At 44.5% G+C, this 14,144-nt stretch overlaps 2 protein-coding genes across 2 annotated transcripts in view; one reads left to right on the top strand and one right to left on the bottom strand.

The window, feature by feature from the left end:
* Positions 1 to 654, top strand: part of HAPLN4 (hyaluronan and proteoglycan link protein 4) — a 46,181-nt gene extending 45,527 nt beyond the window's left edge. Inside the window, exon 14 of the mRNA XM_044685311.1 lies at positions 293 to 654. Within this exon, the coding sequence (XP_044541246.1) occupies positions 293 to 654 (362 nt within the window). The remainder of the gene's footprint in view (positions 1 to 292) is intronic.
* A 537-nt stretch (positions 655 to 1,191) lies between these two features.
* Positions 1,192 to 14,144, bottom strand: part of NCAN (neurocan) — a 78,229-nt gene continuing 65,276 nt past the window's right edge. Inside the window, exon 8 of the mRNA XM_044685310.1 lies at positions 1,192 to 1,385. Within this exon, the coding sequence (XP_044541245.1) occupies positions 1,192 to 1,385 (194 nt within the window). The remainder of the gene's footprint in view (positions 1,386 to 14,144) is intronic.

Here is a 14,144-nt window from a genome sequence, read left to right as displayed (position 1 = left end):
AGAGGAGGAACAGAGCTCTTGGGAAGCCGGGAGGAGGGAGGAGATAAGGAGAGTATTGAGAGAGAGGTAGAAGAACACTGCCCTGAAGAGAGGAGCTGGGGTGTTTTTGGCGAGGAGGAGGGCAGGATGGAATGCCAGGGAGTATCCTCAGGCCCAGGAGGCTCCAGGGCTCCTGGAGGTGCCCCAAGAGCCAGTTCAGGGGAGGGGGGAGACTGGGGAATGAGGCCAAAGGCTGGGCCTGGGTCAGGTTGTCCTCTGAGCCCGGGCTCATCCTCTGTGTCTGTGCCCGCAGGTCAGGTATTCTTCCTGAAGCCCTACCGCAAGGTGAGCTTCCCGGAGGCCGTGCGGGCATGTGCCGGAAGCGGCGCTGCAGTGGCCAAGGTGGGCCAGCTGTACGCCGCCTGGAAGCTGCAGTTGCTGGACCGCTGCGAGGCCGGCTGGCTGGGTGATGGCAGCGTGCGCTATCCCATCGTCAACCCGCGGGCTCGCTGCGGAGGCCAGCGGCCGGGAGTGCGCAACCTCGGTTTCCCGGACAAGAAACACCGCCTTTTCGGCGTCTACTGCTACCGGGCGCCGGGCTCCCGGGACCCAGGAGCAGCGCGTTGGGGCTGGGGCTGGCGGGACCCAAGCGCCTGGAGGCCCCTGCACGTCTAACTGGGGGAAGGTCCAGGAAGGGGCTCCCCCAGCGGTCACCAAGGGGTTTGGCATTTGCCATGCCCCCAGGGAGGGACTGTGTGTCTCTTCGGGGACCAGCATCCGCTACTTCCCCTGGAGGGGAAGGGGTTTTTTCTAAGATGTTACCATGGGGACCAGTATCTGATCGGTTTTTTTCTCCCCCACCCCCTGGCCAGAGGGATTTCTGGGTGTCACCATGGAGACCAACATCCACTCCATTCTCCCCAGCGAGGGCATTTTTTTAGGTGTTGCCATGGGGACCAGCATCTGCCCTGCCCCCGGGGAAGGAACTTTGGCCTCTGCCCCTCCTCCTGGGGGAGGGAGGTATGATGTTTCGAGACTTCGGCGGGAAGACCAACTGCCCTGCCTCTGGGAGGGGAAGGGGTCCTCTAGCAGTCGCTATGGTGATCAGGGCTGAGGGTCCTCCGAGCTGTTGCTATGGTGACTGACCTTTGCCCCACCCCCTGAAGGAATACTTCTGCTGTTGCCATAGTGACTGGCTCCTCCCTCCACCTGTCACCACGGTGACGGACCTCTTCCTAGCCGCCCAGTCATCCCTGTGGGGACTGTTACCTCAGCCTCCAGGTGGCATCCTTTGCGCCCGACTCCGCAGGCGGCCTCGGGACGTTTACAATCGGAAAACAGAAGGCCTGGTTCCCCGGGACCCAAAAGCTGCTTTCCTCTCCCCTTCTCCTTTTCCTCTGAACTTCCTACAGGGACAGGACATCAGCAAAGCCACGGAAGCACTGGATTTGGAGCAAAGGACCATGCTCTGACACTATCTGTGTGACCTTGGGCAAGTCACAAGTCATGTAACTTCTCTGGGTAACTCCTTAGTTTCTTCATCCTCAAAATGAGAGATTTGGACTAGACGACCTCTAAGCTCCCTTCCAGGTCCAAATGTGTGATCTTATGACTGGGAGGCAAGAGGTTTGCATGAACCAGTCCCTTGTCCCCACTACCCCCAGGGTTACCTGGGGAGGAGAAGATCTTCCCCTTCCAGGACCTAAGCCTCATCCTGCTTGTCTAGTCCTCTTGCCCCAAATAAAAGTGCAGGTCCAACCCATCTCAGCCTGTGCCTGCTTTATCTGCACGTCCCCATCAAGGTTTCTCTTACATACAACAAAAAAGAGAGACAAAGACTGAGATGAGGTTCAGCTCACCTGGGGCACCCTCCGGCTGGGTGGGCAGAATGCTTCTGCTCCCAGCTGCTCAGGGCCAGACCCTTTGTAGTATGTTTGGCATCAAAACTCCCAAGCTAGAAGATTCCATGTTGAAAGGGGGCACTAGGGAATGTGAGGGGACGCAGCTGTGATCCCCAAACTAGAGGCTGGTAAAGGCTCTCTCCACATTAATAAATGTTAAATGATGGAACTCCCATCTGGTGGAAGAGCCTTTTCTTTGTGTTTGCTGCCTCTGTGTGTTCACCATTAGTGGAGTCATGGTGGCTGCTTGGAGCTGTTCTTTTCCAGTGCAAAGAGAATGGGATTTAGGAACAAGACCTTTAATTGGGTTGATCTTTCAAATCAGGCCAAGGAAGAACTTCTTATTTATTATCTAGGGCCCAAGGAGGGGTAAAGCTTTCTTCAGGAAAGTATTAAAAAAGAGAGCTCTTTCCTCCCCATCCCCAATTTTCCTGCATAGAATTATCTGTGCATGTAAAACCCTCCAGGAAAATGCAAGCTTCTTGAGGGCAGGACTGTTTTTTCCTTTTGCTCTTGCATTCCCAGTGCCTAACACAGTGCCTTGCACAAAGTAAGCTCCAATAAATGCTTATTGCATTGCATTGGATTTCAGATGAGGAGGGATAGTTTAGGTGAGGTGGGGAGGGATGATTCGACCTTGGATGTCCACTGGAATCTGATGTGGGTGGGTAGATCTTAAAAACTGACTATGGATGATAACAGCTGGGATTCTCTTTTTGGCTCCAAGGCAGCCAGCTTGCACTAATGACTTCCTCCCCTCCCTCTCCATGCTCCAAACACAGCAGATTTTTAATTCAGAGTTGACTTTCTCCTGCCCTTGGTCAGCATGTGTGCAGAGGGCAAGCAGCATAGCAGCTGTGATCTTTACCTCAATCAGGAAGGCAAAGTCTGTGTCCCAGTGGCAGTCAGGTGGCCTGGTTTTGAGTTCCAACTCCTGCTTTGACTCCATATGTGATCTTAGGAAAATCACTTCTCTGTGGGGCCTGGTTTCTTCCTTTAAAAAATGAGAATAATAATGCCTAGTGGGCTTCCCTCCCAGGGGTATGAGAAAAACACTTTGTAACCTGTACTGCATCCAATTCAATTCATGGAAAAGGTTGTTATTATAAAGAATTATTTCCAGCCTTATTTCACACTGTTCCTTCCCCTTGGTTCACTCTACATTCCAGCCAAACTAGTTGCTGTTCTCCAGACCTCTTATGCCAATTCTCACTTGTATGCATTCCTGCAAACCTTTCTCAATGTATTCCCTCCTAGATTCTACCTCCTGACTCCAAACTTTATGGCTCAGTTTGTGCTATTTCCACTGGGAAGCCGTCCTCATTTCTCCAGGCCATGTTCTCTCTCTCTCTCTGTCTCTCTCTCTCTGTCTCTGTCTCTCTCTGTCTCTCTGTCTCTCCCTCTCTCCCTTTCCCTCTCTCTCTCTCTCCCCTTTGGCCCCTGTCTCTCTGTCTCTCTGTCTCATTGTCTTGGTTTCTGTGTGTGTCTCTCTCTCTGTGTCTCTGTCTCTGTCTCTCTGTCTCTGTCTCTGTCTCTGTCTCTGTCTCTGTCTCTCCCTCTCTCTCTCTCCCTCTCCCTCTCCCTCTCCTCTGCCCCCTGTCTCTCTGATTATCTCTCTGTCTTGGTTTCTGTCTCTGTGTGTGTGCCTCTCTCTCTGCCTCTTTCTCCTTTCCTCCCTCCCTTTCTCTCTCTCTCTCTCTCTCTCTCTCTCTCTCTCTCTCTCTCTTTCTCTTTCTTCTCTCTTTCTCTCTTTCTCTCCCACCTCTTTCTCTTTCTTCCACTCTGTTTCTCTTTATCTGTCTGTCTGTCTCCCTCTCTGGCTGTGGATCTCTTCCTCTCTGACTCTCTCCTCTCTCTTTCCATCTCTCTCTGTCTCCATCTCTCCTCTCTCTGTCTATGTCTTCCAGTCATTCTATTCTAACCACTTTCTTCTGGACCCACTCCATCTTATCTATCTTTCCTAAATGTGATGTCTAGAACTGAACAACTCTGGGGACTTGGCTAAGGCAGAGAAGATAGCATTATGGCTTCCCCAATCCTGCACATTCTCCCTGTGAAGCGGACTAAAATAATTTTACTTTTTTGGCCATCATATCCCACTGTTGACCCACATTGAGAGCAGTTCACTAAGATTTTTTCAGAGAAGCTGCTGTGGAGATTTATTCTGTGTTTATCATGGTTTTTTGGTTGGTTGGTTGGTTTTTGTTTACGGGTTCTTCCAATCTTAACAAGACTATGCTGCTCTCTAGTATTCATCTAGCTGCTTCTATCTTCTATACATGTAGGGTTTCTCTTGGTCTTTAGCTTTTCATACTCATACATAGCACAGTGGGAGTGCAGGGGCTTTGACTGTGGGTGGAGGTTAGAGAGGGATGTGTATAATCAGAAGTGATGAGATGTGGCAGCCAAGGGACAGATGTTGGGGGGGATAAGATATAAATCCTAGTGGGAGAGAAGGGATGTGATAAAACAACAATAGCTAGTATTTAAAGAGTGCTTTAAAAAAAACCCAAACCTTTACCTTCTGTCTTAGAATTGATACATACTGTTGATTCCAAGACAGAAGAAGGTAAGGGCTAGACAATTGGGGTTTCAGTGACTTGCCCAAGGTCACACAGCTAAGAAGTGTCTGAGGCCACATTTGAACTCAGGTCCTCCGGATTCCAGGCCTGGCACTCTATCCATTGTGCCACCTAGCTGTCTCTAAATAGTGCTTTAAGATTTGCAAAGCACTTTATATATGTTACGTCATTTGATCCTTGCAACAACCCTGTGAAGTAAGTTACCATTATTATCCTTATTTTGCAGTTGAGGAAACTGTGGATGAGAGAGATAAAATGATTTGTTCAATGTCTCACAGCTAATATGTATTTGTGGCAAGACTTGAACTCAGGTCTTTAATACTCTACCAACTAGCACTAAGTCATCTTCAATACCGTCTCGACATCAAAAATGTCACTCTTTATGAAGTGGGCTTGGCTTCTAAAAACGAACTGAAGGGATAGAGGTCAGGGAGCTACCAGGGTCAAATGATGAAAAGCCATCCTTGCTGGGGCCTGCCATGAACTCTCTTCCCCCTACTCCATAAATGATGAGATGTCGAGGTGAGAAGTACTCAGAGGGGCCCACCGGAGTCAGGACCCCAAAAGACAAAAATCTAGATTTTTGAGCTGCGTCCTACACGGTTCCATTTGTGAACTCTGTGTTGGGACAAGGAGCTGCGACCCAGGTCTGGAATTTCTTAGTCATCGTTAAAGAAACATCCTTTCTAGATCAGTTGGGAACTCTGTTGTGTTGTCCACATTCTTTTGCGTGCTGGTGGAAGGAGAGGCTGAACCAACGGAAATAATGCCCTTTCTAGAGCTCCTGACTTCAGAGCATCCTGCAACTTGTCAGGGGTCTGGCTGGGGCCAAGAGAAGCTCTGGGGCCCGAAGAGCTGGGGAGGTGTTTTATTCTGTACCCTCTCATCGCTGCCATCATTTTAATGCAAATAATAAAACACCTATTTGGTTATTAACATTCTCTCTGTTACTGTGGAGAGTGATCCTACTGTACTGAGATCATCTGATCGGCGCTCAGTAAATTATAGCAGATCCAGGGAGGAGGCAGGTTTATGTGATAGAATGGGGCCACGGAATTCTTCAGAGAGGGTAAATCTGCACTCATCTTAAGTGTCCTTAAGAAGTCCTTAGCACCTCATTGGATCCTGGATCCCTTTAGCAGTCAGGTTGGTGACACCTATGGACTTCTCAGAATAATGTCTTTTTAATTTTTTCATAACCCTTTTTTATTTTTATTATTAATTTATTTTTAATTTTTTAATTAAATTTTTTTCATAACCCTTACCTTCTGTCTTTGAATCAATACTGTGTATTGGTTCTAAGACAGAAGAGTGGTAAGGGCTAGGCAATGGGGATTATGTGACTTGGCCAGGATCATACAGCTAGGAAGTGTCTGAGGCTAGATTTGTACCCAGAACCTCTCGTTTCTAGGCCTGGCTCTCCATCCACCAAGCCACCTAGCTGTTCCCTAATGTCTATAAAACAACAACAAAACAAAACAAAAAACCCAAAGAAGAACAACTTCTTAGACAAAGGGGAAAAAAAAGGAAAAAAAGAAATATCTTTTCTCTTTGGCCTTTTAACCATCTCATACGAACCAACTATTTTATTGTATAGGAAGGTACAGACTCAGAAAAAAAGTTATTAGAATTCTAGAATAAGACCATCTTTTTGTAGTTGCTTTTAGTTTTTTTTCTATTTTGAAATCATAAGGAATATGATCATATGGACAAGTAAAGCCAGAAGCAGGACTGTGTATTGGCTTCCTGGCAGAAGAAAGGTAAAGGCTAGGGCTAGGCAATGGGGGTTAAGTGACTCAACCAGGGTGACAAAGCTAGGAAGTGCCTGAGGCCAGATTTAAACCCAGGACCTCCTGTCTCTAAGCCTTCCTCTCAATCCACTGAGCCACTCAGCTAATCCCAGAATAGTGTCTTTAAATGGTAGCCAAGTGGTGCATGGATACAATGCTGGGCCTGGAGTCAGGAAGACATGAGTTCAAATCTAGCTATAGGCACACATAATAGTTGTGTGACCCAGGACATGTCACTTAACTTCTGCTTCAATTTCCTCAGCTATAAATGAGGATTCTAATAGCACCTACCTTCCAATGTTATTGTGCTGATCAAGTGAGATAATATTGTAAAGTACATAGCATAGTGCATGGTATAGAGTGAGTACTATATAAATGTTTATCTTTTCTCTTCCACAAAATAAAACATCCAGGATGACAAAGTCAATTATACTGAAATAGAAATCACCAAAATGTTTTTTTAAAAAATTCACATAGAATTCCTATTAGGAGATGACAACACCACTCAAAGAAAGGTAGAGCTGGAGAATGAGAAGTTGTCTTTGCAATTCCCCAATGCATATACTCATAAGCTCATCCTACATTTAGGACTGGAAGGGACCTCAGAAGTCATCTATTCCAACCTCCTCACTTTCCCAAATGAGAAAACTCAGCCCAGGACGTTAAATGACTTGACTAGGTCAAATAGTGGGAAGAGATTCAAACTCAGGTCTTTTGATTCCAGAGCCTGTGTTCTTTCTATACATTGGAGTAGAGAATATCAATGCCAAAGGTATGCCTGGGACTCCTGAAACTGATTTTCCTGGTGAATAGGATAAGGTAAATTAATGGCTAGGTACAGGCAGTAGATACTGTGCAGGACTTAAGAGTCGGAAAGGCAGGAGCCTGAATTCTGCTTCACACATCCTGTGTGACTTTGGGCAAGTCACTTTTTTTTTTCATTTTATTTTTTATTTTGAATATTTTCAGTTTCATGTTCTTTCCCTCTTCCCAAACCCCACTAACTCCCCTTAGCCGATGCACAATTCCACTGGGTTTTACATGTATCATTGATTAAAACCCAATTCCATATTATTAATAGTTGGACTAGAGTTATTGTTTAGCATCTACATCCCCAGGGCAGCTGGGTGGCTCAGTGGATTGAGAGCCAGGCCTAGAGACTGGAGGTCCTAGGTTCAAGTCCGGCCTCGGACACTTCCAGCTGTGTGACCTTGGGCAAGTCGCTTGTCCCCTATTGCCCACCCTTACCACTCCTGGGCCAAGGACGGTCCCTAGCCCGGTTGAAAAAGGAGGAGGGTTGGGCGTGGGGCTAGCAACCCCACCCTGTAAAAACTACATCTGCTAAAGAAACTGCAACCTAAAGTAGGGGCAGCTGGGCTAGCTCAGTGGATTGAGAGCCAGGCCAAGAGACGAAAGGTCCTAGGTTCAAACCCGGGCTCAGCTGGGTGACCCTGAGTGACTATGTGACCCATTGCCTACTGGTTGTGGCCCTATGCTCCTAGAATGGAGTCCCAGGACAAAAAAAAAAAATCTACATCCCCAATAATATCCCCATCAACCCATGTGATCAAGTAGTTGTTTTTCTTCTGTGTTTCTACTTCCACAGTTCTTTCTCTGGATGTGGATAGTGTTCTTCCTCATAAGTCCCTCAGCCTTGCTCTGGATCCTTGCATTGCTGCTAGTAGAGAAGTCCATTACATTCGATTTTACCACAGTGTATCAGTCTCTGTGTACAACGTCCTCCTGGTTCTGCTCCTTTCACTCTGCATCAATTCCTGGAGGTCTTTCCAGTTCACATGGAATTCCTCCGTTCTTTATTCCTTTTAGCACAGTAGTATTCCATCACCAACAGATACCACAATTTGTTCAGCCATTCCCCAATCGAAGGACATTCCCTCATTTTCCAATTTTTTGCCACCACAAAGATTGCGGCTATAAATATTTTTGTACAAGTCTTTTTCCTTATTATCTCTTTGGGATATAAACCAAGCAATGCTATGGCTGGATCAAAAGGCAGATAGTCTTTTAAAGCCCTTTAGGCATAGTTCCAAATCGCCATCCAGAATGGTGGGCAAGTCACTTTTAACTTCTCTGCTTGTCTCACTCTTCACCTGTAAAATGGGGATAATAATAACAGCTACCTCACAGAGTTACTGTGAGACTCAAATAAGGTTTGAGATATAAAGAGATATAAAGAGAAATTAAAGCACTGTATAAATGCCATCTATTATAGTTCTAGTACCACCTTGATAGTTTAATTTTTTTTTTAAACCCTTGTACTTCGGTGTATTGTCTCATAGGTGGAAGATTGGTAAGGGTGGGCAATGGGGGTCAAGTGACTTGCCCAGGGTCACACAGCTGGGAAGTGCCTGAGGCCGGGTTTGAACCTAGGACCTCCTGTCTCTAGGCCTGACTCTCAATCCACTGAGCTACCCAGCTGCCCCCAATTTAATTTGTTTTTGAATTCACATTTATCAAGGAGTTCTTTATATTTCCAAATTAATCCTTTTAGGCAGGTCCCCTTTTCTCTACTCACTGGAAATATTTATGATTCACAATTACATACACACATAGTATTGATTCTAAGATGGAAGGTAAGGGTTTTTTTTTTTTAAATACTGAATAATACTATGCCAAATAAGACATGATTATACTAAATGAAAAGATGGTAACTGCTAGAAGAGACCACAAAAAGGAGCATTCAATTTGGGCTGGGATCATTGAGGAAAGTTTCATGGTGAAAACTGGATTTGAGCTGGACCTTAAAAGGCCACTAGAATTTAGATAGCCATAGAGGAGGGCAGAAGGCATTTTGGGGCAAAAGAATAGTTTAATCCAAGGTGCCAAAGTCCAAAAAGCCACAAGGTAATTTGTGGGAGATCGAGGACTGGTATAGACCAGTTTGGTTGATGTCGGGTACTATCACTTCTGGTAATGATAATAATAACAATGATAATAGCTAACATTTAGATAGTGTTTGCTATGTGCCCAGCACTATGCTAAGCATTTTCCAAGTACTGTCTCTTTTAATCATCATAACAACCCTATAAGGTAGATGCTATTATTATTCTCATTTTATAGGTGAGGAAACTGGATTTGCCCAGGGTCATACACCTAGAAGTGCTCAAGGGCATATTTGAACCCAGGAGCTCCCAACTCCAGGCCTGGGGCTCTATCCACTGAACTACCTAGCTTTGCATCAAGGTAATTGTAAAACGATGCCCGGCTGCATTTCGTGGGAACTTTGGCTTTCCTTTTATAGAGTGCATTATTTAATTAAGGGCACTGAGATCTCTTGAGACCTCAACTGAGACCAACGGTTCCAACGCTGTTCCTTTGGTGACAAGACAACCATTGAGTCCTAGTATCCTGGCTAAAATTTTAGGTAACGCACTTTAAATCAGTAAAAGCCTATTGGTTGGCCATCCTAAGACCCAGAACATCATAGTGCTAATTACATGCCGGGAGCTGGCCAACTCCTCCAGAGGCAGTCTGGGGCTCCTGCTTGAGAAAGAATAGCATTAGAATAGACTTCCGATCTGAGGCAGGTTTGGCCTCACTTTCTACATCTCCTTGGATATAGCACGTTCCTCAAACTAACTTGACCCCTTTGAGGCATGGACTAGCTCCAGGATAAAGGAGGCTCAGAGAAATTTCAAAGTTAAATAAGGAAATTTAAGCCTCTTCCGGTGCCATCTGTGGTAAGTCCTTTTGATAACATATAATTCATATTTGATATTTTTGAAAGGGAAATACCAGTAGCATAGACATTTTCTATGGATCTCCCATTCACATCATTCCTAAGGATTTCTATACCTTGTGCATATTGTTAATATACTTCCCCAAAACATGAATTTAAGGTTCTAAACGGGATCTAGTCTGGCTCAAATTCCAGTCACAAGACCTAACCCATCTTGTGTCAGTGAGGTTAAATTGAATTCATTGCATTAAGACCTCTAGTTCATTCTTTTGCTACCCACACTTTGGGCATTTGGATGGAAATGGACATGTTATTGCCGGCTCTTTCCTTGGCTATCATCTCCAATGAATTACTTGCCCTCTTTTGCTAGTCCTCCTCCTCCTCCCACGTGCCTGCTACTGTCTGGTACCAAATTTGTCAGATCTGTGTTAGCAATTTTCTCCCTCCTGGTCCCTTTTCAATTTAAAACCCTTTTGATGAAATTCATAAGACTCTGAGCAAATATATTTATGCTAGAATTCATTAAGGCTGAGAACTCATTATTGTTCCTCTATTTTAATCTGGGGCCCAGAAATCCAAATCCTTTTCTCAGTTAAGATATTGAGAGCCAATTATTTACTTCCCAAATCTGCCTTTCTGGGCTTAATTCTGCCTTCCATTGATAACAGTCATGAAAACACCACCTGTGTCCCCAAGGCGTTCAGTCCTTTGTCCAGAACTTCATAAGCCTTAGTGTTGTTAGTCCCCAAATGAATCATCTATAGTGGGTAGGGGTTATCTGGTCAAATAATTTAGGGGAGGATCCCAGTTACATTCTGGAAACATTCCATAAGGAGACAGTAGACTTCAAGGGGATACTTGGTGAGCCTTTATCAGAGATGTCAAAGAGGGGAGTCCTGCTGAGATTTCGATGATTCTGAAATGGGTCATCCCTTGGCGGCCAACCTCTGGGTGACACAATCTAGCTGGTGCTTGGACGGTAGTCACAGAGTCCAACACTGGACCCTTATTCAAACCCTTTCCAGCTTTGTAGCATCTGCCTAAGTTTGGGTTCCACTGACAGACTCCAAGAGCCTGGGTCCCCTCTGCATGAACAACAATAACTAACATTTCTCAAATGCTCTAAAAATTTGGGAATGACTATTTAGATCCTTGAGCTACTGGGTAGGTGATGTCTTTTGCCTCTTTTCCTATGCCCAGCACTCAGCACAGTACTTGGCACATAGGAGGCACTTGATAAATGCTGATTGATTGATTGATTGATTGATCATCTCACTTGGTATGAAGCAGGTAGGAGACCTGGGATTTCATCCACAGAGGAAGCTCCCGGTAAAGAACTCCCTCTGCCAATAAAGAGATGCCCCTTCTCAGCAAGTTATTTTCTTCAAGTTTCTTGGGGCACTAACAATTTACATGGCAAAAGTGAGACTTGATCTCAGATCTGCAGGACTTAAGTCTGGCTCTCTGTCCACTCTACCAGAGGTGTAAAACACTCAGCACTTTCCTGAATGTGGCCCAAACCAGAAATGTAGTTAGGAAATGTTTAACAAGCTAAATGAAAATATAACAAATATAGATAGTATTACATTGGAAAACTAAGTCATTATATGGTCCACAAGGATCCTTATGCATGGTTTAGCTGCCCATGCTTCTATGTGAGTTTGATGCATCTGTTTTGGGCTATACTGTCATTCCCATTTTACAGATGAAGATACTGAGGCTCAGAGAATACAAATAATGTGTCTATAAGCCCAGAGCTAATATGTGTTGGATTTAAACACAAAAAATCTTATACCATACAATCTATTTCCAAAAATATGTATGGGAAGTGGGGCAGCTAGGCAGTTCAGTGGATAGAGAACCAGGCCTAAAGATAGGCTATTTTGGGGTTCAAATTGGGCCCCAAACACTTCCTAGTTGTGTGACTGGGCAAATCACTTACCCCTATTTGCTTCAGTTTCCTCATCTGTAAAATGAGCTGGAGAAGGAAGTGGCAAACCACTCCAGTATCTTTATCAAGAAAATTCAAAATGGGGTTGCCTAGACCCTAAAGTGCCAATAATTCATTCTCTCTAGGAGAGCAAGAAGAGTCAGACATGATTGAACAACAACAAATTTTCTCGTCTAGAGTTGTTGCTTTCATCACAGATCCCTTTTTCTCTAGGGCCAAGCCTGGGACCTTGTATTTGTGCTAAGTGCTCATCAAATCAATCTATCAATCAATAATAATAGCTAACATTTATATAGCACTTCAAGGTTTGCAAAGATCCTCATAACAACCCTGGAAGTGTAAAAATGAAATTTGGGAGATGCCATCTTTAAGTTCCAAGTCTCTTCCCCCTAATTTCAAACAGTCCCTCACCTTGAATACGTCATCCAAAACAGGAAACCCATGAAACCCGTTGGACCACGGGAAATGTAGTTTTTAAGGACCCCCACAGGTCCACAGAAGTTTGTCAAACACTATATTGAGGTTCGATCCTTCCAAATAGAACCCCAGGTGATTTTAACTAACACAGAAGGGAAGTGCTATTCTTATCCCCATTTTACAGGTGAGAAAACTGAGGAGACCAAGGTCAAGTGACTTGTTCAGGTCACCCAGCTGGTAAGTGTGAGTGACTGGGGCCAACAATCTACCCATGTAGCAGCAGCAAACAAATATTGGATAACCACCTACCCTGGGTTAGACACTATACTAAGCTTTGGGGCTGCAAAGAAAAAGGAAAACAATTAATTGCCCTCTAGGAGCTTATACTCTAATGGGCATGGGTCTAATTGTTTAAAATAAGAGCAGTCACTTTTATTCATTTTTATCATTACAGATTCTTCTTTGTCTTCCTCACAAAGTGAATGGCAATGAGAAAAGTGAATAAAGCAAGAATTTGGCTCCAATGCATTTTATAGGAGGCAAATTTGAGAAGGGCCTGTCTGTACAAAAAATACTTAAAGCAGCTCTCTTTAGATGGGGCAAAGAATTGGAAAGTGAGGGGATGCCCATCAACTGAGGAATGTCTGAGTAAGTTATAGTATATGATGGTATTGGGTTGTAAAAAATGATAAGCAGGAAAAGCTCAGAAAAACCTGGAAAGACTTGCGCGAACTGATGCAGAATGAAATAAGCAGAACCAGGAGAACATTATACAGTGAAAGGAATACTTTATGTACAATAGCTATTCTCTTCAATACAACGATCCAAAACTATCCCAAAAGATTTGTGATTAAAAAAAAAAAACAAAAACGCCCTCAACTTCCAGAGAAAAAGAACTGACCAAAAAGATCCAGATCAAAGTGAACTTTTTTCACTTTCTTAATTTTTGTTCTCTGAATTTTCTTTCACAAAAGGATTAATATGGAAAAATATTTTACATGATTGTATATGTAAAAAGTATATGAGATTGCTTACCATATTAAAGAGGGTGGGGAATTGGGGGTAAGGGAGGGAGAGAATTTGAGACTCAATATTCTTTGAAAAAATGTTGGAAACTTTTTTACATATAGGCGAGGAAAAAATTAAAAAATTTAACCCCATTCCCCAAAAACCCTCCCCAACTTTCTTAGAATCTATACTAAGTCATCTGTTCCAAGGTAGGAGTGCTGTAAGGGCCAGGCAATTGAGGTTAAATGACTTATCCAAAGTCACAGCTAGGAAGTGACTGAGGCCAGATTTGAATCCAAGATCTCCTGTCTCCAGGTCTGGTGCTCTATGTACCGCCCCTTCTTTCCAACATAGTGTGACCAATAGGCATCTGGGCAATGCTGACCAAGCTGAGTATGAACCACCAGCCCCGCCCCCCAAACCTCAAACAATATGACTGTCAATCCTGATAGCTGAACCAAAATGGAAGTGACAAGTGGGTTGAAGTGTTAAAAAAATTTATTAAAATGTCCAAGAGAGCACACCAATGCACAGTGTCAGATACCACAGGCCTACAGAACACTGTAGTTACAGCAAAACCAGCTGAGTCCAAAGCTTTTCAAACACACGCACACAGGCACACCCACACATCCGCATACAAAGGTAATAACAACCCCATAAAGGAGAGAGAAAAAGAGAGGGGGAGAGAGGGAGATGTGGGGAGAGGGAGCAAGAGGGGACAGGGGAGAGGGGACAGGGAAGAGAGAGAGAGGGGACAGGGAAGAGAGAGAGAGAGAGAGAGAGAGAGAGAGAGAGAGAGAGAGAGAGAGAGAGAGA

Source organism: Gracilinanus agilis, chromosome 1 (genome assembly GCF_016433145.1).
Source record: "Gracilinanus agilis isolate LMUSP501 chromosome 1, AgileGrace, whole genome shotgun sequence".
NCBI lineage: Eukaryota > Metazoa > Chordata > Mammalia > Didelphimorphia > Didelphidae > Gracilinanus > Gracilinanus agilis.
The sequence above is the reverse complement of the archived record's forward strand: the minus strand, read 5'-3'. Positions and strand labels throughout refer to the sequence as shown.